Raw genomic sequence first — 26,056 nt, forward strand, 5'->3', positions numbered from 1 at the left:
AGCGCACGCAACTCAAAGTCTGAGAGGGTGAGGCAGATATTCACAGAAAACAGAACAAGAATCGACAACTACTCTACTCTCTGCTCACTCCTTTCAGGTCCAGCCCACACATTATGCTCCATCAAGGACGGTGCTTCAGACCGCAAGGCAGTGCACTTACAACTACAATAAGCATGTTAATGTTAATCTAACAGCTCCGGCGATCCACTAGCACCCCTAGCTCCACTTCTTCCATGTACGCGGTCTCGTCACCCCCTGAGATGCTGACCAGGCTGGTCTTGAACCAGCAAGACCAGCCTGGCCAGCTTGTCCAGCCTGGTAAACCAACTAAACCAGCCTAACACCAGCTAAAACCACCAAGCTGGTCTATGCTGGTTTTCTCAGCAGGGGTGACAATATTTCCCTCAGGAGTTGAGCTGAGCTAAAAGAGAGTGAGTCTTGACTTAAGTTACATGCGTCAGGTGGCCAGAAACACTACTCCAATTGAATGCTAATCTTTCTTCGTCACCTGAGGATGCATAACAATCCACCTTGTGCTAACATTTTGGCCAGGTGGAGATGTTAAAGGTCAAAAGGTGATGACAGCTCAGTGTAGTGTTCACAGCTTGTTTCCACTGCCCCCAAGTGGCATGTTATTGCAGCTCATGGTTTAAAGTCACACCGTGTAACTTTTGAAAGAAGACTAAATCTCTTCCTCACCCAAGGTAAGAAGTTTAATACACGTTTAATTAAATGCACATATTCAAGATCAAGATTTTGCTGCTAGAGCTTTTGCTGAGTTATTGCTGTGTATCTGACTTTAGTCCTTTTGCTGATTCAACCTTTTTATTTTATTCAACCAAATTCAACCAGAAAATCTAATTCTTGTTGATTACATAAATTCTATAAAAAACTAAACAATTTATACAAAAGGTAGATAGTATAAACTCACAAAATGTGCTCTTTGTTGGGACCAAACTGATCCACTCACAGATGTTTCTCTTTAGTTGTTAATGTTGTTGTTAATGTTTTAAAGTTTAGGTTTTTTTCTGTACTGCCGGATTGCTTAATTATAATCTTCCTCTCAATATATATATTTTTTCACTGTACACACCCAAAAGTGCACAGCAGTCTGAATTTATTGTAACACTTATTGAGGAAATTTTGAATTTTGTGATTTTGTTTTACATTATTAATTGAGCAAATACATTTAGCATCTCTAACTGTCAATTACATAACAGTTAGAGATGCTTAGGAAGAAATGCCTCCTTCTCTTTTGCTCACAACATTTCCCAACCCTATACATAAATTCACACTATTCATTATCTGATCACAAACAGCTTCTATAGTCACTGGGCAGATGCTGCTCTGGAGATCATTCAGTCAATATTTATAGAGGTAGTCATTAGGTATAACATGAGTTGTACTATTTGCACATGTCCAAGTCAATCAAAACAAACATTTTGTGACAATATCACACACACTTCATCCCATTATTATACTGTCATCTACCGTCAGGAGAGCCACAGTGGTAGTGGGGTGAACCAACAGGCATGACTGTCGCCAGCGGTAAAGGGAGAATAATGAATTAGTAATGAATAATAGAAGAAGAATCAGGAAGAATAATGACTTGAGGAAAGACACACGCTCATACTAACACACTTGCACACACATGAGGGCAGACATGTATAATTATACAGTATCTTCATCTATCTTTTCACAGTGAGGGAGAAGTTCCTCTGTTCCCTTTGGTGTACATTATTTCATTAAGAGGAAGTCACAGATGGGTACGGGTTGTGTGCAGAAACTCTATATCATACGCCTTCTCTCTCTTTAGCAATCTGACGTATGTGACTTTTGTAAAGAACATTTCTTCATCGGGTCTATTGCTTGTTACATGAGGAAATGAAACAAGCTGGTGTGGTTTTTTCTGTTTCTTAAGATGCATGGCAACTAAAGACATAGTTCTCTTATTGCTGGATTCTGATTTAATTTGTTTATAGTTTTACTATTAAACTCTTATACCATAAAACAATAGTATAATAAACCTACTTAGATCAGGGCGAGAACCAGAGCTCACACACCTGCCAAATGATTGGCCAATCACCCACTGAGCTGTAAACAGTAATAATTCAACGTGGCTTCTAAAAGCACCTATTAATGAGTTGTTTACATCCGTGTGGTTCTGGTTGCATTTATTCAAAAAAGATAATGCTAATGAATGTGTGAAACATAAAGTACTGATTGGGTTAATGCATGAGCTGTGTTATCTATTCGAAGGTAAACAGTACATTGAGTGTATTGTTAAATTAAGAGGAAGTTTGTTTGAGTATTTAAAAATGTCTATCCGATGTGTTTCAATTTAATGCTTTTTCAAATGTTTTACTCTTTCTGAGGATAGATACCCAGTGATTAGTTGTAATTTAGTCTATCACATGGTGATATTGCTAAACTTACTTCTACAGAAGCAGTTTTATGTTGAGAGAGAGATCACTTCCTGCATTTCAGGATCAAAACTAAATTCTGACTATTTCGTGATGTAGGTCAGCCACCTGGTATTTCCCTCTGCAAATATAATGACCATCAGAGTAAGCATTCTTAACTTATAAGCTATTATGCCACTTATCCCCCATTCGGAATTTGACTGTATCAGAGAAGAGGTAGGCCTATGTCTAAATAAATCTCATTTGCAATAGAACTGTACCAGATATTTCCATACAACTACTGGTTAGTGTTCAATAGCACCCTAGACAATTCAGTAATGGTATATTTTTGGGGGATTTCTTTTTTTCTGATAAATGAGAGAAAAGTGATCGAGTCCTATGTTCCTATCACCAAAAAGTACAATTTCCATCTAAACTAAAGCTAAATTTACAGGACTATAATTCAGTATGTTTTTAGTTAAATAATTGTCTGACTATTTGGTGATGTAGGACAGCCACTTAGTTCATACCTCAGCAAATCTAAAGAGGATAAGAGAGGTCATTCTCAAGTTATGGGCTTCTTAGTCACCTTTCCCACATTCGACCTGGTCTAATTTGGCTCTTTTTCAGGGATTGGGGTAGTTCTAAAGAACAACCCAAAAAAAAAAAATTTCCCTCAAAATAAAATTTGACAACAATCAATTTCATTAATGGGAGACCCTAAAGATAAGAAAAATCATTGTTGTCATTTGTTCTACCTCGGGTAGGGGTATCTCAAAATCTGAGGGCCCTTCCTGCTAGACTATTGGTAAAGAGGCCTTCTTCAGATTTTAGAGTGCGTGATGTCACAGCTAGAGTGGAGGACAGATTTAATTATGCCTTAATATTTTCTTTTGAACCTGCCATAATTCCCAAACCCTACATTCCTGAGACATCATTTGTCATGATAAACGTAAGAAAACATCTCGTAGCTTGAAAGATAAAAAAAAATTAAGCAAAAATAATATAAACAAAATGCCTCTTGAGGGCATGAAGTGACAAAAACTTTCAACATGTCTCCATTAAAACCCATTGTAAATTCAGCCTCACCTTTCCCCACCACAGCAGCCGCGCACACCTTTAGTTCATCTGCCAAAAATGCCACATTATTAACCCGAAAGTACACAAAAAGTTCCTTGACATGCTTCAAGCTTTGACATTTCACTGATATCTGTTACGGTTCTTCAACAAAACGTTCACATGTAACAGGTTTATCTCCCATTCAGAACAATGAAAATGCCTTCCTCTCACTAATCACCATGGAAACCTTTGATCTCTGGACACTTCGTTAGCTCAAATATAAACACATGTGTCATGGAACACGATGATGTCATAACTCCAATTGACATAATTAGAGCAGCAGACTAATGACGTGTTCACTGGAGTTTAACAGACTGTCTCAGCCTATTATTTTCCATCTGATGGAGACTTCATACTGACTTCAACATGTTCCACATATTTTAGACATTAATGGTGACGTATGCTTTTAGTTCAAAAGTTTTCAGTTCAAATATTCTGCTGCTTTTTCATGCATTTAGACTATTATTTTCTTGTTCTTATTTCACATTCAAGTCCCCTCTATTCATGAAACCTTTAAAGTACTCATCCACACCACTTATATACCAGGTGCGACTGTTGCTATGTGAGTTAGTCTTTCAAATACAAGGTTGCTTGTTTGATTCAAGCTCTTGTAGTCAATATGTCAAGGTATTTATCCCTAACATTTTATCAGCTAACTAATGACACACACTCAGAGGATCTTTATAAACGTTTTAAGTATTGCACATCTTTAAACATGACTCTTATAAATCACTTTTAAAACCAGCGATGCACTACAGTGTCAGCTTTTCTAAAATAGAAACTTTAATGTTTACATCTTTCTAAATGATTCTACTTTTCAATGACACACAAATAATCCTAATAATAATCCCGTTTTCAATCTTCCAACTGTTCATGTTTTTTGGTCAATTAAAAAACCTGTTACAAATGTGTTGTTCAACAAATTTGAGCCTTTGCCGCATTTATTTGAATTATTTATATAATTCCTACATAATGGGGAAGCTTCCCACTCTATGTTATGTAAATACAAGTCTTTGACAAGAAAATATGTGAATTGGCCAATATGTCAGTATGAGTGTAAAAAGAACCATCAAAGAATGTAATGAGTGTAATAAAACTAAACCATGACTATTCCTGTGCTTTTTGCAGAATCATAGAAATATTTCTCCTAACCGGCTCTGGCAGCCATTGAGTGTTGGCCTCAGGCGAGAGGTCTGGTGTCAAACTGTCGAACAGCGACAATCTTAGCTGTCATCACAGCCTGAGCCTGAAGGTGACCACTGTCGCAGATATGAAATGTTAAGAACCAAGTGTGTTGAGAGTCTGATAGACTTGTCCTCCAGCTCAGAATTTTCCAAAAACCATTAAAAGTTCTGTGGAGTTTGGTTAACTGTTTTACCTGCAGGTCTTAAGTTGATTGACAGATTTAAAATGTTACATACTAAATGCTTTCATGGGCGGGATGTGGGATAAGGTTTAATTATGATTCTGTTTATGCTCATTTGTATTTGTATTACTCCTACCCTTTGGTTTGATTAAGCTATTGTCCTGTGTTTCTTATGTTATAATAGTTTTCCTGTCCTATTTTGAGTTTGTTTTCACTGCTTCCTTTGTGGTCTATCGCTTAATGCCATTGGTATAGGAGGTGGACACACTGACTTCCTTTTATTTAATCTTCCCGGTTCCCTCCATTCAATCCATTCTCACGAGTGCTTTAATTTAAACATCTGATTCATTCTTGTACCTGTTTGCCTGAAGTGAGTGTGTCACATATTACTTTAGCTCATCTCAAAACAACATGCTGCGTACTTTTTTTCTCCTGATCTTTTTTTGTGAGAGCACAGGTAAGCTCATTTCTTTGAATGAATTAAGGACCACAACTACAGAATGGCCCACAACAACAGCTGCTTTAACGACCTCCTTGGAAACGTCTACACCTAGAATGACCACAGAAGGTACAGTAAAATCCCAGATACCACTGCCTACAATGACTTCCTTGGAAACTTCTACTAGAATGACCACAGAGGGTAGGCCTTGTACAGTTATTCCAACCAAATACAATTATGGAAAGCAAGTTGAACAGCCGCGCTTATAGCTCCGTAACCCTAATGTCATTTACAGTACACATCAGTGTTTTGAGCATTCTTACCTACAAATATTTATTAGGGGGAAGGGCCTCTTGGTTCTGGAAACGTTTTTGTGTTCCCATTTTAACCTTATCTTTAAACAATATGCTCAATGGTAGCCTACTGATGAGGTAAAAAAAAAGTAGTTCCCTTAATTATGTAACAATTATATAGGATAGTGTCAAGGGCACCCATTCAAATTATGTTTTGTAGTCATGTGTGGCATGTACCTCGCCAGCCATTGCCATAGGGGGGAAAAAAAGAGTCAAAAGTGTGGATAGAAAGGATTTTTATTCTGAATGTAACATCAACAAACCCAGAATTTAATTGTGATGAAATTAAAGCTTTGTTTTTTCTCAACAGCATCATCTTTATAATCTTCTCACCCTCAAGTTGAACATGTAACATCAATTTAGTCTTAGTTTATGTCTACCGCCGCCACAATCTTTGCTGAAAACAGGCCTCTACTTTTTGTCGAATAACCAAAATACCAAAAACAAAATAGCCATAAAATCATTTATTATCTTAAACTGAAGATTTAATATGACCTGTGTCATGCTTTACGAAGCAGTAGAAGAGCAACTTGTAAGTAACTTGACAATAACTGGAAAAATAATGTGTTTCCGGAGCATCAGTTAGCACGAAACACCAAGTACAGATGAGTCTCATTGGAATGTCTTTGATTTTGCAGGTTCTTGGTCATAAAGCAAACATTTGGGCGGTTATTTTACCCTGATTGTGGCGATACATGAAAGGTTTTTTATGTATCGATAGTTTTGCGTGTCCTTTTTTAAGTTTTCCTTTCTGCTTCCTTTGCAACATGTGTCTATTGTTTAAATGTAGTACCAAGATTTTAAATAACTACGGATAGGAGAAGTGCACACTGATAGCCTGTGTATCAGATCGGGGAGAGATATTCATTGTTTTTGCACAGTTGTTTTGTTGAATATATGTAAAAGGAACTTCTAACTTCCCTTTATTTCAGTTTCCTGGTCTTATACTTCCTCCATTCTCACCTGTTCTTCAATTATAACATTTGATTCATTCTTGTACATGTTTGCCTGAACTGATTGTAGCATTTGCTTTGAGTTTATCTCAAAACAGCATGCTGCGTACCTTTTTTCTCCTGTTCTTTTTGTGTGAAGGTAAGCCCATTCCTATTAAGGAATGTAATAATAGAATACAGGGTATAGGTTTCAAATATAATGTCAGCAGTTTTTTGTGCTTCTTTTTGTCTTTACAGCACAACCCACGACTACAGAATGGCCCGTAACAACAACTGCTATAACGACTTCCTTGGAAACGTCTACACCTAGAATGACCACAGAAGGTAGGCCTTGTATAGATATTCCAATCCAACACAAATGTTTAAAGAAAGTTGAACAGCCACGCTAGGATTTACACTGCTCTACAGTATAGAGGAGTGTTTTGAGCTACATGCTAACATGCACATTATTAATAACTGAAAACGTCTTCTACTTCTGGAAATGTTTTTTATCCATTCTGTATTCTCATGTATTTTTTATTTTAAGTTCAATGGTAGCCTACTGAACACTGAAACAAAGTAGTGCCCGGAATTGTGCAACAATGATATAGGTTAATGTTGTGGCCACCAAAATGTATTATTTTGTCACTAAGATATTATGTTTCCTACTTAATTATAGCCACTGCCTATCATGAAAAGACCAATCAGAAGTGTGGCTCAAAATGATTGCGGATCCAAAAAGCTTTGTTATTACAGTTGAGAATATAACACAGTGCCAGAAAATGAAATTAATCAAATCTGCAGTTTTTGTCAAAAGCATAATCTTTAGCTTCCACTTCCCATTAACATGTAACTCCATTTTAAGCTATTTGGGAGTCTTAGTTCATGTTAACCTAATTTTTTTAAACACAGGCTTGTACTTTCAATCAAAGAACCAGATATTTTAAACAGACATTTTCTTATCTTTTGTACTTACTAATTAACAGGACAATTGTGATCAAATCTGTAGAAAAGCTCCCACTGTAAGTCACTCAAAATCCTCTATTGGAAAAAGTAATGAGAAATGTACTTCCAGAATAAAGGGGGATATCTCACATTTGTTCATTAATACTAAACACAAAGTACATATGAGTGTGAGAAGGATCTCATTAATCCTGCATCTAGTCGGTCATAAAGGAAATTATTGGGCATCGATACGTTGACCTGATGATGGCACTACAGTATATAAAAGGTTATAGGATTGCCAAAAGTCATCAGGGTTCATCCTCTGGGGAACATGAATGTCTTTACAGAATTTCATAGCAATTCATCCAATATTTCTTTAGGTATTTTCTTTTTTTACCTCAGTGGTTAATGGACCGACCAACAAAAAGACATTGTAATGTCAATATATTCTGTCTGAAACAGTTTGATTTACTCGCTCCTCCATCCTTTCATCATCCATCATTCTGTGTTAAACTCACTTGTATTCCTCTCCAGGACAGCTTCCTCCTCTGCAGCTGGTGGCCACACCAGACTACCCAGTCACAGAAGGTTGTACAGTTCTCCTGTACTGTGGCCCTTCCACCATACCAGACTCTGTCAATTGGTCCTGGAAACATCGGAAAACAGAAGTGGGAAAGTCAAGGGATCTGACACTTACCAGACCAGAGCAGAGTGGGACTTACCAATGCTTTGCCAACAACACAGTATCTGGCAGAATGAGCTCATTGCACACCGTCTCTATAACCTCCACTCATACAACAGGTTGGTGATCTGTTTTGACTCTACCTTTCAGCTCTAAAAGCCTAAATGCATCATTCAGCTCATTGGCTGATTTGGTTTACGCTCACATACTCATAGCTGTTTCTGGCCACAGTGGGCATCTGTGCCAGCAACAAGACGTTGTTATCCGCTAACATTTAGCAACTAGTTGGTGAATATGGATGAGCATTTAGAAGCTAAAAAACTACATACAAAGATAAGTGTTAACATTGAGACATAGTTGTACAGGAGCAGGACTCCAAATAAAGGCTATGCTGTTTTGTATTTCCTGGATGTGTATAGGTGACTGGTTTGTAAAAGGATCTCAAAAATATCAAATTTCAGTTTTACATTTACATTTCTTGTTCCTATGCGACCATGCATATTTGAATCAGAAACAAGAAAAGTTTTCATGCAAAGAGAAAGAAAGTTTTGTTGTCTTTTTAACTGATAATCATAATTTGCTGTTTTCTTTAATCAAAGCCTTTCTCCCACATTTCTGTTTCCCCAACCTACAACAGTTGCTGAGAAGTTAGGAATTGCTGCCTTTGTCTTCTTTCTCCTGGCCTTGATCGTCCTCTTTGGTATACTTTTTTGGCTCGGATTTCAAAGACTTGTTGCCACAAAGACCACCTCAAACACTGCAGCTAAAGGTAAAAAAACGTAAAGCATTTCCTGCTGGGTCATATTTTAAGCTGATGGTCTGTGGATGATTTTATGTTCTTGGTTTCCTTAAAGCTTTCCCTGGAACGGATAAGTCTCCAAAGTAAGTTACCACAGTTTGCAATTTGTTCACATGTACAGCTGACTCAGAAGACTGTATTTATTAAAGTCTGATCACGTTTCTACCCCCCAGGGGAGGTTTTCCACCAGCTGAAAGCGGCGGAGATGTGTACATGAATTACACCGGCAATGACTACAGTAATCTGGACCTCACCAATGTGACTGGGAATGATTACTCCAGTCTTTCATGATCATTCATTGGAAGGTGGAGATATACGCAATGGAACAGGATATTTGCAAATAAAACTCAGCAAAACCTTCAACCTGAATTATGAAGTTTGCCATAAATGTTTGATTTAATGTTTTTAGACAAAAATAATTTGCCCCAATCTGAATTCGGGCTTGGTTAAAATATTCCCAAATCAACAAGAAAGCTCTTATTTGCTCTGTATTTAGCAGATTTCAATAAAACCTTTAATTTGTATGTGTCTCAAACTGCATGTACTGTTGTTTTTTTAATGTGTTGTGTATCAAAACTGATAGATATTGATATGACAGACACTGAGTTTCTATTTTTTTTTAATCCCTTGTGAAAAATATGTTACACAAATAATATTTTCTTTATTGAGTAAAAAACAGCATATTTTCCTTTTAGGAAGCTCAAAACAGCATTGAAAACACTTTATAGTACCACACTAGATAATCAAAGCTGTTCCTCTGAAAAATATGCTTTACAAATCTGGTTAGCAACAGCAGGTTAGCATACACTACATACAAAATAAAATACACAATAGAACAAAAGATCAGTGAAAAATAATAGCCATTGGGTTTCTTTGTCACAGTGAATCAAAGGTTTTTACATATTATGTCACAATATTGAATTCCAGATGGGAAATGTAGCTCAAGTTTTACTTATGTTCCCTTATTTCGCAATCAAGGATTTCACTTGTCTATGAACAGTTTAAGAAAAAGAAAAGAAAACTGTAAACTGTGTGTTTATCTGCGACAACAACATGACATTTTACTGACATTATGCTAATCATATACACACTGGTGTCAAGATGGTCAATTGCACTTCAACATGTTGACTGTAGGTGAAAGGAATCAACCTTTATCTCCTAAGCCACAGTGGGATTCATTCTTGGCTTCTTTACTGGTTTTAGAACAGATCAACAACTTGTTGTTGGAGGATTTAAAAACATGTCTGGTGCTACATCAGTTAATTTCACAGACTAAAGAGATAAAGTGCGCTCCTGCAGATTCTCAGGGTCATTATTGATTGGAATGTAAAGTGGGGCAAAAAAGTATTTAGTCAGCCACCAATTGTGCAAGTTCTCCCACTTAAAAAGATGAGAGAGGCCTGTAATTTTCATCCTAGGTATACCTCAACTATGAGAGACAAAATGAGAAAAAGAAATCCAGAAAATCACATTGTCTGATTTTTAAAGAATTGATTTGCAAATGATGGTGGAAAACAAGTATTTGGTCAATAACAAAAGTTCATCTCAATACTTCGTTATATACCCTTTGTTGGCAATGACAGAGGTCAAACGTTTTCTGTAAGTCTTCACGAGGTTTTCACACACTGTTGCTGGTATTTTGGCCCATTCCTCCATGCAGATCTCCTCTAGAGCAGTGATGTTTTGGGGCTGTCGCTGGGCAACACAGACTTTCAACTCCCTCCAAAGATGTGCTATGGGGTTGAGATCTGGAGACTGGCTAGGCTTCTCCAGGACCTTAAAATGCTTCTTACGAAGCCACTCCTTCGTTGCCCGGGCGGTGTGTTTGGGATCATTGTCATGCTGAAAGACCCAGCCACGTTTCATCTTCAATGCCCTTGCTGATGGAAGGAGGTTGTCACTCAAAATCTCACGATACATGGCCCCATTCATTCTTTCCTTTACACGGATCAGTCGTCCTGGTCCCTTTGCAGAAAAACAGCCCCAAAGCATGATGTTTCCACCCCCATGTTTCACAGTAGGTATGGTGTTCTTTGGATGCAACTCAGCATTCTTTCTCCTCCAAACACATCTAGTTGAGTTTTTACCAAAAAGTTCTATTTTGGTTTCATCTGACCATATGAAATTCTCCCAATCCTCTTCTGGATCATCTAAATGCTCTCTAGCAAACTTCAGACGGGCCTGGACATGTAACTGGCTTAAGCAGGGGGACACGTCTGGCACTGCAGGATTTGAGTCCCTGGCGGCGTAGTGTGTTACTGATGGTAGCCTTTGTTACTTTGGTCCCAGCTCTCTGTAGGTCATTGACTAGGTCCCCCCATGTGGTTCTGGGATTTTTGATCACCGTTCTTGTGATCATTTTGACCCCACAGGGTGAGATCTTGCGTGGAGCCCCAGATCGAGGGAGATTATCAGTAGTCTTGTATGTCTTCCATTTTCTAATAATTGCTCCCACAGTTGATTTCTTCACACCAAGCTGCTTACCTATTGCAGATTCAGTCTTCCCAGCCTGGTGCAGGTCTACAATTTTCTTTCTGGTGTCCTTTGACAGCTCTTTGGTCTTGGCCATAGTGGAGTTTGGAGTGTGACTGTTTGAGGTTGTGGACAGGTGTCTTTTATACTGATAACGATTTCAAACAGGGGCCATTAATACAGTTAACAAGTGGAGGACAGAGGAGGCTCTTAAAGAAGAAGTTACAGGTCTGTGAGAGCCAGAAATCTTGTTTGTTTGTAGGTGACCAAATACTTATTTTACCGAGGAATTTACCAATTAATTCATTACAAATCCTACAATGGGATTTCCTGGATTCTTTCCCCCATACTGTCTCTCATAGTTGAAGTATACCTAGGATGAAAATTACAGGCCTCTCTCATCTTTTTAAGTGGGAGAACTTGCACAATTGGTGGCTGACTCATTCTTTTTTTGCCCCACTGTACTTCTGCTTTCAAAACTTCTGCTTTCACATTTTTATTCTACACAGGAAGAGCGGTAGAACTTGTGAAATTCAGACCACAGCCTGTGTGAATAAAACGTCAAGAAAAGGTTTGTGAGAAAACATTCAATACTTAAGGGTGTGCAACCAAACCACCAACACTGAATTACATACAACTTAAAATTGCTTATTGATCCAGAGGTGCAAAAAAACACTGTATGTTTTGAAATCATGAATAATTGGGGTTCCTGAAAGTATTTAAAACAAGTAGGAGATATCTACATCTTCGTAAAAATACATAACACGTTTTAATCAATCCATTTCGGGCTGTTGCTGCTCGCTATTAAGTCTCGGGTCCTGATGTTTGCTGTCCATGGAGATCAGTGAGGTGGTCGTCTGAGAGCAGCCCTCTCCCTTTATCATCTTCTTCATATGGGCCATGATGAACCCTCTAAACTTTCTTGTAGCAAAATAATAGACTACAGGATCCAAAATGCAGTTGAGGCCCATAAGAAGCAAAGTGATCTGATGGGCGTCATTGAGCACCTGAAGAGTTTTCTGGTTCCACTCAACGTGTCCCCAGCCCTTAGAGATCTGCAAGACTGCAAGTGTCCAGAATCCTTGAACTACATGATGGGGCAGGAAACTGAAAACAAACACTCCCACAACTGCTAACAACATCTGCAGAGCTCTCCGTTTCACCCCTCTGGGCCTTTTAGTTGAGGCAGACATGGTCATGGTGGATTTTCTCGATATGATCGTTGATCGCAACTCTGACTGAGGAGCACCTTGAGAAAGTAGCGCTCGAGCAATAAGAAAATTACACACCACGATCAGAAAAAATACAACAAAAAACATTCCAATTATTGCAAAATGAATGACTGCAACTGTTCTCTTCTGAAAATCTGTTTCATTCTGGTACCCCTCGAAACAGCGAGTGCAGTTATTCTCATCCGTTTGGGTCCCTGGAGAAGCCAGGAAAGGAATAGCCATGGCAATAGTCAATGCCCAGATTACAACGCACACGATGATCCCACGTCGTCTGTGGTCAGAAGAGGCCGCATCTAGAGGCCGGGTCACTGCCCAGTATCGGTTGACACTGATGGCCCCGAGGAAGAGGATGGAGCAGTAGGTGTTGATGAAGAACAACGAGCCAGTCAGCCGGCACATGAAGTCTGTGTAAATCCAGTGACCATTCCGACTGTAATATCCAATCCAAAAGGGAAGTGCACAGATGAAAAGGAGATCAGCGATGGTCAGGTTTGTCATGTAGATGCGGATTTCAGCCATGGCCTTGGCTTGGCGAAGGCATCGCAGGACAAACAGCACGTAGAGGTTGGCAATGAGGCCCAGGATGAAGATGATGCCATATGCAACTGGGAACAGGATGTAACGAAACTCAGAGTCAAGGAAGAATGAGCTGTTACCCGCCGAAGAGCCCAGACCAGAGGTCCCTGTTACGGCAACTTTTTCAGCAGATGAGAAGGCCATCTCTCTGTGCGTCTGTGGGAAACAAAACACACTATAGTTATGTCCTATCACAACATAAAGCATTCTGATGGGTTTTTTTGTCAGAAAATGTACACTTAGTTGCCAGTTTATTTGGTACACCTAGCTAAAACTAAGTCTTATACAAAATAAAGACCAACTGTATTGGTTAAAACTAGTTTTGGAGAAGTGTTGAAACAAGTATAGGCATAGCCTTGGAACATGTTTCAAATGGTTGGTGCTGTGGGGATGACACCAGGGCCAGTTCTTACTAATTTGCTGCCCTAGGCAAGATTTTAGCTGATAATGAAAAACCTCTACAAAAGACCAATACACTACAAAAAGAGCAACGTATTGACATGGTGGACAGCTTATATAAAAAGGCTTCAAATGTATTTAGTATTGTATGAACATGTTTCAATTGGGGGGTGGACGTCACATCCTCTAGGGGGGTCTGCTCCTGGTAGATTTTAACATTTTAAAGTAAAATGCTTCAATCTGGTGCACTTTGAGCGCCCAATTACTAGAGACTAGGGGGTACAACTCTAAACACCCATATGAAAAAGATCGGTTTGCATTTTAATAACCAAATAAGTATGTGAACATATTCAATAACCTACCATAGCCAATAACAAATAAATGTAGGCTAACTTATTTTATTTTTGTGGTTCATTTATATCTTATTTTACCAGATAACATTTATTTATTAATGCATATTTTATATCTCCAGTTCTAAACGACATTTTTGATTTACTGTCCTATAGTAGGCTATACATAGGAATGATTTCAAACCTGTTTTTATTTATCCTAATAATTATAAAGGTGTGCCTTGGAAATATTTGTTTATATAAATTGTGATCAAAACGTTTGAGACCCACTGAGACAACTTAGAATAAAGTGAACTATCCAAACCAGGGATGGGTAAATGGCGGCCCGGGGGCCCTGAGTATAGGTCATTTTGTAGGCTGCCTTCTTGTGTTAAATTGTATTGCATAATAATACTAAGCCGTTTTGTCAATATTGTTTTCAGCAACAACAAAAAAAGGACAATATAACCTTACCATGTCAAGTGTGTCAAAAGACCCACAAGACAACTTAGACTAAAGTGAACTATCTAAACCAGGGATGGGCAAATGGCAGCCCGGGGGCCCTCAGTATAGGTAATTTTGTAGGCTGCAGTCTTGTGTTAAATTGTATTGCACAATACTAAGCCGTTTTGTCACATGTTTTCAGCAACAACAAAAAAAACATGTAAGGTGTGTCAAAACAATAAAAGTACGCTTTTGTTTTAGTGGTAGATTTTGTGAGATTTCACTTCAATCTTCAGACGCAGCTCAGTTCTAGTCCAAATTAGTTTTACAGTTTAAAAAGGTTTGATCTACCTCCCCTAATGTCTCATATCCTACTGTTTGTTTGTTTCTAGGAAAAATACTTAAAAAGATAGTCTACTTACCAGAATGCTTCTTCTCCTCTTATTTCTCCCAGGAATTGGTCACTGCGAATGCCTCGGCAGCTATATACTCGTTTACAGTTGAATGCCTGTATATGGGCGTGATGAAGTTGTGCTTCAAAGTTCACTACGAAGGAAGTGTCACCGTCTTTCTGTCTTTTTTGGAAAAGCCCCTCATGGTGCAACAGGCGTTAACCTCGTGTTACCGACTTCTAAAACGAAGCAAGACGCCCACTTGGAGCAATCTTGGAGTTTTATAGTCAGTCTTTATTTCCTCGTCCTTAAAAATCTGTTTTATTTTCCCTGGGAAAGTGGAGACACTGCCAATAATCTGACGGATTTAAATTAAGCGAAACTTGCCCGAGACCAGAGGCAAACATCAGTGCATTATTATTTATTAAGAAACATTAAATCACTGACGTTATTATAACAATTCAGCCTGATATCTTGTTAGCTAAGGGGTTACTAGCGGAGAGAAACAATAATAATATTCGGGTGATTAAGTCCATTTCGTTCCAAAGTTTAATAAAATATCACAAAATATCAAGAAAGATTTAATAAAACCATTAGTAACTATTACCACAACATTGTTACTTATCAAAATACTAACTTTGGTTGCCCCAAGTTGCCACCAAAGAGGTCAACTGTAAGTTTTACTTTCTTTTAGGATCCAACATTAAACATTGACTAAATAAAGTCTGTAATTGATCAGAACTTTTCATCTCCACAGTGAAACATGATTGTGGCCAATAGTCTTGAACTATAACAATTAATCAAATAGTGTGGATCCAAATTATGTTTAATCTGAGTTTACATTCGTTATATGTAGCCCATCAGGTATATTGGAGGGGCATTTTTTTTATTTCTAGTTGTGTCACCATGCCTCCTGATGTTGGCATACATTTTTTCAGGGTACGTATTGTAGTATGACAAAGGGTTTATAGGTCTATAAATATACCTAGCTGGTTTAGGTTTAAACCTAAATAGCCTATGTATTGTGTGGTTTTTCTGAATCTGTATAAAATAGTGTTATGTGTATTTCTGGCTCATCACAAGTCGAGGCTATTGTGCAGTAATTCATTTTGACCACATGGGGGAGGAAGAGGCTAATACAAGAGGAAAATAAACTGATTGACTTTAACCCAGGTGAGGCACTGCTGCATGAACTACCAGTCCCACTCTTCAAAGCAGCAGCCCCACCCCCGAGTCCCCCTTTGGTAAATGTTTAATTCAGGCCCCTATGTAGAAGCACACAACACAACACGTCCTCCTCTCCCTGGTGCCACAGTGTAATTCCTAGATTAAGGTTAACGAGCCTCCCAAACCTTATTGCTGTTATTATGGCTTGGCGGAGGAACAAGAGAGCAGAGCCTTTTGGTGGTTGTGCCCTGCATGACTGCCAGACGTATTGTGCCATTGCTGGGTATATACTGGCTCAGACTACACTGGAAAAATACATACATTTTTTTTCACGATACGTCTTGCTGCTCGTGGTTTGGGTGTGGATACAAAAGATTCCACAGCAAGCAAGAGAGATTTGTCTTGGTCATTGAAAGCAGCTTATGTGAGTTGTGGTTTGGTTCAAACAGTGTTGAATATGTGTCATTGTTTTTTAAATATATCAACAACACTATAAAACTCTTACTTTATCCAGGTTATTTATTTTCAAACATTGAGTCTCACGGAAAGTCACATAGAATTGGATGTACAGCTAAGTGTTGAGTGCCTTGGTAGCCGAGTGGTTAAAACCGCAGCGTCCAGGGTTTGATTCTGGCCTTAGGACCTTTACTGCATGCATGTCCATATTTTTCATTTAGACACCACTCTCAGACATAGAGTCGCGGTTGTTTCATCAGATAGAAATTAAAACAATGCAATGCAGGATAAGGATTAGTATCAACTTCAGTTTCTAAACTCTCTTCACTTTATCATTAACAGAGTTTCCGATACATAATTGGCTTCCCCAGGAGATGAGAATTATGACAAAGAATTGAGAAAATATAACTGGTGGGAAAACGTAACTTTAATGTTTGCTCGTGTGACTTAACAGTTGTTGATTAACTCACATTTGAAGGCAATTTGTTTTAAGGGAAGCCTACTTTTTTTAGACAGGCTTGCATTATTTTAGAGTGTATATGTTAAATAACTCTTGAAATCAAATATAGGCATACCATGTTGTTGCACTGGCCGTACTGAAACGCTTCACAGATCTTCCATAAACTGAACACCTGCGTCTGGCTTTGGCCTGCATGCCAACTGATTATTTTTCTCATTTATAATCCTCTATATGGCCTCTAAATGTCCCAGAGAAAAATGTAAAATAATCAGATACAGATCCATGCAGGTGATCCCTGATGTTCTGCACTGCTGCACAGGTCATTCCAAGGAATCCTTCTTCCTGAGGAGTGGCTGTACTTTCACTCCAGGTGCAGAGACAAAGAGAGGGAAAGTTGCCAGGACCTCATAATTTCTTTCCTTATTTTAATGGCAATATAGTCAAAGTCAGAGTCATGCATTCCTCTGGGAGGCAGGAAGGGAGGGAGCTGCCTGTGTGGAGCTCCTCTTGTCCCATTAACACCTTTTCACAGTTGCTCCCTCACCTCACCTTGATCCATGGCATTTTGCCTCTGGCAGACATGAAACACCCTTGTGGGATGTTTTACAGATTGGTAGGCCGTGTCTGCACACTCAGGCCACTTGTGTAGAAAAGAGAGAAGCTGAGAACTGATAAATAGGTAGTGTTCAGATGCTCGTCTTGTTTGGCAGAGGGTTCTTGGCAGTACAGTCAGTGTAGGTCTCTCTCAGGCAGATTTATTGCATGCCAGAGGCTGAGGTTTGAGGAATGTCCCCCTGCAGTGAGAAACAGAGGGCCATGGGAGGGTGAGCTAGACAGACTGAGGCATCTGTACTTTAACATGATATAGAACCTGACATTAAAACAAGATTTTTGTATGCATATCAAAGGATTTGGAGCTCTCTCTTTTATTGGAAATGCTATGTATTTCCAAATGAAGACATAAAAGGATCAAACATCAAGATCAGGAAGAACTGTTAGCCAGTACTGATTGAAGTTAAAAAGACTGTCAAGATTCAAATTATTTAGATGTACATTTAGTGAGCAGCATTTTAGTGAGGCTGTCCCTTCGAACATACCGTCTGCACACCAAGTTATTGATGTCAGTTAACACAATGTTGCAGAATGTTGTCAGTGCGTTATTACATTAGATAAGCGCATGTTTCCCTCCATGACAAGCTGCCCCTCATTTTGATCCATCAGGGTTACATCTGTTTGAATACTTGCCAAAACCCACTCTGCGAGGACAGTGAATTAAGCACATTAATCCTTATCTCCGCTGTAAAGCAGAGTAGACAAAGTAGTACACAAAGTAGGGAAAGCTTTAGTCATATTGAAGCATTAAATCCTTCTACTGTGGTCTAATGTTTTTCTTACATGCTTATTATTCTAGTCAAAAGAGTATTGTCAGGTGACTATTGACCTGATCCTTGCACTCTGTACTATTGACTGCTTGTAGTGTTGGTGATATACGCCGGATTATTAGAGATTAGTCTGCTGTTGCAACTGCAAGCCACTCTGGATAAGATAAAATTCCTCAGATGTGAAATAAAAATGCAAAACAACAGAGCTTCCTTTTGAAAGACAATGCGTGTATTCATTTGATTATGATTTGCGCTGGTGCATCCAGGCCTGTTTATTGGAATAAACAACTTAATGTTGCTGGGTGGTGAAGGATGTTAGTGATTAGGAAGGATGTTGGCTTGAACGCTGCTCTTCCTGAATCCTGTGTGCACCACAGAATGTGCTACAGGAGAGGACATTCCTCGCACCACTTTCCTCATGCAATAGATTACAATCTGTATTATGCATTTGCATTTATAATATTTTATGTATTAAGGCAAATTCCTAGAATGACAGAAACTTGTCTGTGCACGAGCCAACCTTCTCAAGAAAGATGAAACATAGCTGATAGATGTCCTCATAAAAAATAGTTATTTTCCATGTCTGTCTTTACTTACTGTCATCCCACTTTTTCTAAACCTAATGGATTTTTTGTGGTTTGCTACTTCATAGATCAATAGTTGTTTGATGTTTACAGCAGACCTTAGCCCTGGAAACTGATAGATAAGACCATTTTTTCTAAGGTTACCAAAAACATGTTTCTCTCTCAAGCTGCTTTTAAATCACATTATAAGACATACAGACAGAAATATGTATGCACACAAATGAACATACACCTGTGCCTGGCTTTCCTGCTGTGGCGTTCAGGTGTCTGAGCATGCCTGGTTATGCCTTTAGTTTGCTTCTGCATGGGTTTAATAATTATCTTTGATTACTTGGTATCTTTAGCCTTCTCCCCACCTGGTGATGGCAACACTGTAACATGATTTGTACCTCTTCCAGCTTATTATGTGAAATAAGATGAGAGTGATATGGCCTTTTACGAGGGAGGGGCGGTTAATGAGGGGGAAAACAAAGGCTTGACTGTGGGAATCTCCACAAAGACCTATTTTAATTACATGACGGTTTAAGTCACACAAGACACGGTCCTGTTCACTGATAACTTACTTTACACAGTGAGAACCAACCTCCTGCTCATGTTGCTTTTGAATAACAATAATAGTTTTTATGTCCTCATCTGCTGCTTAAAAAAACAGTGTTACGCGAGAGAGAGAGAGAGAGAGAGAGAGAGAGAGAGAGAGAGAGAGAGAGAGAGAGAGAGAGAGAGAGAGTCTGCGTGGGTAGTTAGGTGGCATTTGTGATCTTAATCAAGTTATTTCCATAGTTGCGCAACTGAAAGACAATAAAGAGTTTACAGCCGCACCATAATCACTTTGCAATGCATAGATCAAACAATAGACTTCTGTTACAGTTATCACGCTTTATGACTACAGTGCCTTTGGATTTAACACTATCAGTGGCACCAGTTAAAACCAGTGTGGGAAATAACCATAGGTTATGACTTAAATTTGCCCTCTGTGGGACGAGTAAAGGTATTCTGGCATTCTGATTCTGAAACAGAAGAACATGGTAATATGTCTCGTAAAAGTAATATATAATGTGTTTTAAAAAATACATTAGGTGTACAGCTGAACAAACTCATCATCATTAACTAGGTAGAATAACTTTGTGCAACAGAGACCTTATTATCTTAAGGATAATGTTTGGTCCATATCAAGTCAAATTTACTTAGTTCTTTGTGATGCATTGTTGTTTTACATGGGCACATTATCTCAGTTGCAAACAATTTTTAAGCTGCTTCACAACAAACCCTGAGAACTCTTGCCTTAAATTCCAGACAGAACAATAATCACAGCAATGCCACTTGCATTCCTCACCAACATAAAAGTAGCATAACTTTAATTGTGGCATTCGCACCTTTGCAGAATAGTCAGCATTTATTTTGGTGGTCAGCCTGCAGTTCTTCGATTATTGATGACCATTACAGTGCACACAAAAACCAACAAAAAATCTAATGGGAATTTATAATATGTCAATGCTACTGGAAAATAGATTTGAGTCATCTTATAAGTGTTTTTCACCCCTTTGTTTACTTAAATACTCTTGTAAAAGTGCTACAGGTGTTATTCATTGAGTTTATAGCGACTTTATGAGACTTTTGGGGCTAAATTCCGGTATCACTAGGCCTACTTCTTAATATTGCAATAGGGACCTTAACTGTGGTATACAATGGGAAGCTAAAAGTAAATGTGTTTACTTAATGATAGTTTATATGCCCACCGGTATTGCAAAAATAGTCTTATAATAATGCTGGAGGATCATGGTTTGGAAGCAGAGGTGGAAGCTTACTCAGATCTTGTACTTAAGTAAAAATAGAAAAACAAAGTATAGGAATACTATGTTACAACTTAAAGTCCTGTATTCAAAATGTTACTCAAATAAAAGTACAAAAGTATTAGCATCTTAATATACTTAAAGTACAAAAAGTACAAGTATTCATTATGCAGATGACTCATTTCACAAATGATATGTTGTGATTATAATTATTGATGTGTTCAAGCTGGTAAAGGTGGAACTCGTTTTAATAACTTAACGTACTGCTGGCAGCATGTGAATTTAATCTAAGTGTAACTAAAGTCTTATTAGGTGTTGATCATATTGTTTATCATTACTCTATAGCTGACAAGTATAGTAGGCTACTTTGGTACTACATAAATGTAGTCTAGTAAAAGTATAATATTTACCTCTGAATTGTAGTGGAGTAGTCTACAAATTAACATAACATTGAAATACTCAAGTAAATTACAAGTGGCCTACTTCAAAATTGTACTTAATTTATTGCATTACTTGAGTGAATGCACTTAGCTACATAACACCACTGTTTACATACTGATATCATTCTGTTCAGTCAATTTCAAATATGCAATGTGTGTAAAGAGAGAAAGTGAAATGAACACAGAGTATGTTAAAATACCCGAACTATCCACACAACATCAGCTTGGATTCATGGGGAGAGAGGCGGGACCTCGCAGCCGGGAAGGGCGTTCTCTTTGCGGTCAGACCGGGCAGAGTCATCCCGAGGGGTGGGTCCTCCGGCAGCAGTTAAGGAAAACCCACCTTTTTTCATTGTTAAGGACGCGGTGGAATGTGATGGTTTGATCTCAAACGGGCCAGGGAGGGGAATATCCGAGAGGAAAGGACCGACGAAAGTAATTCAGGGAAAGGGGGAAAGCAGAAACGCAGTCTCCCTGTCGCCTCCAACTCTCCGGTTGTATCAGAGAAAATGTTGATGAACTTGCCCCAGCCGTGTCCGCAGCAGCGAGTCATACCGTCCGCATGAGCTCAAACCGAGTGGATTGAGTTTTAGTTGTGGATTTACCGGTGCGTTTTTCTGACCCGGCGGTGGACAAGCTAAGGTAAAGTTTGTAGTCTTTATTTGTGTGTTTGTTTTGGGTTGATAGAGAACATGGGAACATGTTTTTTGGGGGTTCAGACAGCGGCTTCCTGAGTTGGATCCAGTGAGTCGGGACTGCAGAAGTCTGAACTGCGGCAAGTTTTTCTACCCTCCTCCTCCTTGTCCTTCTCCTCCTCCTCTGCTCGTTTTGTAGCCAAAAGGAAGCATCCAGGACTGCGGCGAAAAACTCCGGTGGTTAGAATGTAGCGGTGAACACACCATTTACGTCTTATTTTGTTAACACGTTGCAGGTTTTACAATACTTCACGTAGCCTGTTTGGCGGCATAGTTGTTTCATGTTTTGAGACTGGCTTGTCTACGCACTTAATAACGCCAAGCCTTTCCATATAGGCAAAATTACTGACCAAAAAGCTAAAGTTCAGCTCGTGGCGTAAATTAAAACGTAAAAAAATCTTGTTTTGTGTACTCGTACATGCTTTTGACATTGTTGTAGCATATTGTGTTTGGTGAGGCAATTTTTTTCCAAATGTAACTAAATGATTCTGTAGTCCCTCCCCTGTTCCCCAAAATCGTTCGGGATTTTCGGGTATTTTTATGAATGAAGTCAACATGTTTCAGTTTCTTTTGTTGACATCCAATATGAACAGCAAAATAAGCTAGCATATCTAGACTTTGTACCTGACTGCCATGGCTACTGTTTGGGCCTTATTTCCTTCTGGAAGCGGCATGAAAACAGTAACACATTTTACAGGCAACACATGTACAGGCATGAAAACAGTGTAACGCATTTACAGACATGTATTTCTTACACTTTAGACTCTATAATGAAGAGTGTGTTTATTAAAAGAAGAAAGGCCTACTGGGTAGATATATGACTCATTACATTAGCTACTGCTGTTGTAAGGTGACATACAGTACACTCCCTGGCCTAAATGTATTTTTGGATTGGCTTAATCACACTTTAAAATCTGAGCACAAAAGCACCATAAGGATATTAAACTCCCCAGGACTAGTGAAGGACACAACCCACTGAAAGTAAATTGGTTTTACATTGAAGGACATTTGAACACCACTTGTATTTAGGTCTTTTATTTGGTTAATTAGTTTGCTCCTAATTAGCCATATTGACAGCAGCTGGAAAACGGTTATGATACATGAGTTGTGCACATGCTTTGTCTGCAGGGGTCTGCTTTTGGATAGTGGGTGACCTCAGTGTAACTGCAAAATACCTGTTTAAGCCTTCGAGCTTAACTTTTGTAATGAAAATTATTAATTGAAAGACAAGAATTAACAGTAATGTAACAAGAAACAATAACACATATTCTCTGGTTCAAGCTTCTCCAATGTTATAATTTGCTGCTTGTTTTCTACCTTCAGGACTGTCTTGTAAATGTTTTAGACAGATAATTGGACAAAACAAGCAAATGTCCCACACAGCCTGTTTGGCCAGTTTTGCTTTGTTTGGGCAATTTGTAGACCACATTGATTGATTGATGTGAACACATCATTCCATAACAGAAATAACCTGAAGTTGCAAGACATGTTGGTTCAGTTTGAGCGTGTGTTTGTTTTCCTTCACCTGAGATGGAATGTGTTGTGCTGCACATGCATAGGCTACCCATGCATGCATGAAACCAAGGTGGCAGAGTCCTAAGTCTGAACAGTATGTGCCCTGTGCTACCTCAACAGAACAGCAATAGAGGAGTGTCTGTGTGTGTGCGTATGTCAACAGCAGAAAATGGTAGTTGTAGTGGTAGAATACTAATCTCCCAGGTGGGGCTCGTAAAGAGCAGCACAGGGAGGGAAGGCGATGGAAGGGGACCTGCCTTGACCTGTTTCAGACATGAAGGAGAAGAAAACAACTGATGACTTTCCAGTAAGGCTTCGCCCTCACAGCCAGCTGTAGAATATACCAGCTGAGCTACCAGCTTGAGCTGCTGGGAACCCACTTTCCTCCACAGGCACTTGCATTGCAGCCTGAAGATTTACTTTGGTATTTTGGAGTGGACTGTGACACCGCATGTGGAAGAAAAGTCTGAAGGTTATCCTGTCAGTTTGGAAATGTAAGGAGGAAAATAAATTAAGAGTACCAGCAAAGTGAAGAGTGAGATGTCAAAATGTTCCCTGATCACTTCTTCATGCATGTATTTAAAGGCTTGGGAAATCATGCCCGCCAAGTTAGGTTTGGTTGCATCTACTCTTAGAGGCCATTATTCCCATTTTATATGAATATGATTCCTCAGTGCCATTGTAGTTATTAATTCTGACACAGTAAGAGTGCCACCACCACCACCTGTTTTGTGATCCTTACACTATTCTGGACGTTACACAAAGACACATTATGCACCATGTCCTGTCCGAGAGTTGTCGCCTTCCATGCAAAGTAATAATAATGATACCCCTCCCTCCTCTTTTATGACCTGGGCTATACCATGCATGATTGGTTTTCCACTCCGCAGAACGCCGCGACCGCCCTATGAAACTGCCTGCACTGCTTTGGGTGAAACCAAAAACTAATCATTATGGGTGTCCAATAAGTGTAATTATCAGACTAAGCGCTGGACCTGGGGATTACGGAGTGGCTAAATGACTGCTCTGGGGATTAAATTAAAATATTGAGGTTTTCTGCCTGGGAGTATCAAACCGCTGGGAATGTCAAAGCCAGCCTGTCGGTGGTAATATTACTGCCACTATGCACATCAAGGTTTATTCACAGAGCCCCTGCTGTTAGTTTAGCACCATCACACCAGTGTGGAATTACAGGACATGGACATTGACGTCATTGGTTGCAAGTGATCGCGAATACAATGTGCATATAGTCATTGCGTAGTGGGATAAAAACACATACATAATCTTGTATTCTATCAATCATGAACCAGTATAAATGATAAATTCACAAATTAAACTCATTGAACAGTGAGTCATTATCAAAACATCACTGACTGTACATTTTTTTCAATGTTTCTTCCTGGTATAACGTTATATGATGAATAATTAATTAATCTATCCTTATAAAATCAATAAATGATAACACAAAAAAAAAGACTTTATTAATCAGTTAATGTTTTAATACATTCTGAAACATTAGCATTACTATTTTCCAGAGGTGATCTTCAAAAAGCTTTTTTTTAAATGACTAACTATTCAAAATCCAAAGATAATTGATCATATTTATAACATATGACAAAATAACACTAATTATTCACATTTTAGGTGTTTGGCATTTTTGCTTGAATAATGACTTGAAACGATTTATCGTATATCAAAATAGTTGCAGATTAGTTTAGTGTAAATGTAATAATCGCTCAGTTTTTTGCATAATAAAGACAATTCAAATTGTCAGTGTGGCTTGTCTGCTCTCATAGCATTATTTGTAAAGAAAAGTCAGTAACCATAGGAACCGACCAGTGTCCTTTCCAGCAATACTATACATCCCGACATGCTGCAATGGATAGCTTGGGTAGGATATAGACCGGATGGTATTAGCTATTATTAGTGGTAGACTCACACTTTCAGCCTACGTAACCCTCTCACCCAGGAATAGAATAGCGGAGGATGATATTGTAGGCGTTACAACTCGAGAGCCTCTTGTAATAGCCCAGATGAATCATGATTTCTTTTTTAATACAGGCTTATACAGTATTAAAGCCCACACACAGCCTTTGTGTAAAGTGTATATCCGTTTGTGAGTGTGTGTGTGTTTTGTGATGATAATGCAATAATGGGCTCAGTATCCGGGACGAAGGCTGCTGTTGACAATACGCAGGCCAGCTGGAGTTTCTGTCTGTCTATTAGAAGACTTGCAGCAGGATGGCTTAATGCCATTATAGACAGCTAGATGAGACTATGCATGTCTGCTGTATCTCCTGAGTGTTAGGAAGAGCGGAAATTAGTATATAAAGCAAATAGTAAAGTTGTCAGAATAATAAGAATTCTAGTTTTAAGTCATTTCGAGACATTTGGGCAAAGTGATTCAATCAAATTTAGAAAGAGGGCTGTAGTTTTCTACTCGTATGAAATATAAAGCATTTATATAAACTACTTTTGTGCTGTGTATGACCTCTTGGTTGTTGTCGCTGAAATCACGAGAAAATGACAATGAATCAACAATCAATGTCGTCAAGCAAAAATACTATTCTCTGCCTTCAGCTGAATCAATTTAATTAACTGTGGAGAAACTAATCTTGGGTTCTTGGAACTTGTATTCATCTTTTTTTTTTTACATCTTCATTTTTTCCACCAAACTTTATATATA

The 26,056-nt window shown here is 38.7% G+C and overlaps 3 protein-coding genes across 5 annotated transcripts in view; 2 read left to right on the forward strand and 1 right to left on the reverse strand.

Moving 5' to 3' along the window:
• The first annotated feature begins 5,344 nt into the window (after positions 1-5,344).
• On the forward strand, positions 5,345-9,572 carry LOC307013761 (uncharacterized protein). 2 transcript variants are annotated; one of them, XM_079641303.1, is made up of 6 exons: positions 5,345-5,455; positions 6,870-6,956; positions 8,091-8,357; positions 8,876-9,007; positions 9,093-9,120; positions 9,211-9,572. In XM_079641303.1, exons 1-6 carry the CDS (start codon positions 5,443-5,445, stop codon positions 9,326-9,328), a joined length of 645 nt encoding a protein of 214 aa, XP_079497429.1. In that variant the 5' UTR covers positions 5,345-5,442; the 3' UTR covers positions 9,329-9,572. The 2 variants fall into 2 exon arrangements, with proteins under 2 accessions (XP_079497429.1, XP_079497428.1); XM_079641302.1 differs by lacking the exon at positions 5,345-5,455 and adding an exon at positions 6,667-6,771.
• Positions 9,573-9,639: 67 nt separating this feature from the next.
• ptafr (platelet-activating factor receptor) lies at positions 9,640-15,109 on the reverse strand. Its single transcript, XM_079641377.1, has 2 exons — positions 14,912-15,109; positions 9,640-13,473 (listed from the first exon to the last, which is right to left on the reverse strand). Exon 2 carries the CDS (start codon positions 13,459-13,461, stop codon positions 12,283-12,285), a length of 1,179 nt encoding a protein of 392 aa, XP_079497503.1. The 5' UTR covers positions 13,462-13,473; positions 14,912-15,109; the 3' UTR covers positions 9,640-12,282.
• Positions 15,110-21,442: 6,333 nt separating this feature from the next.
• The window catches only part of luzp1 (leucine zipper protein 1), a 46,298-nt gene continuing 41,684 nt past the window's right edge, over positions 21,443-26,056 (forward strand). For both annotated transcript variants that reach the window (XM_079692656.1, XM_079692657.1), the window contains exon 1: positions 21,443-21,802. The gene's annotated coding sequence lies outside the window, so the exon portion shown is untranslated. The remainder of the gene's footprint in view (positions 21,803-26,056) is intronic.

Source organism: Notothenia rossii, assembly GCF_949606895.1.
Source record: "Notothenia rossii genome assembly, chromosome: 7".
NCBI classification, from domain to species: Eukaryota; Metazoa; Chordata; class Actinopteri; order Perciformes; family Nototheniidae; genus Notothenia; species Notothenia rossii.

Excerpts from the sequence above, each read along its gene's own strand:
- LOC307013761 (XM_079641302.1), top strand. The coding sequence starts at position 6,732 with ATGCTGCGTACCTTTTTTCTCCTGTTCTTTTTGTGTGAAG. Across the intron at positions 6,772-6,869 it reads CCTGTTCTTTTTGTGTGAAG|CACAACCCACGACTACAGAA; the intron begins GTAAGCCCATTC and ends TTGTCTTTACAG. Across the intron at positions 9,121-9,210 it reads GGAACGGATAAGTCTCCAAA|GGGAGGTTTTCCACCAGCTG; the intron begins GTAAGTTACCAC and ends TCTACCCCCCAG.
- ptafr (XM_079641377.1), bottom strand. The coding sequence starts at position 13,461 with ATGGCCTTCTCATCTGCTGAAAAAGTTGCCGTAACAGGGACCTCTGGT.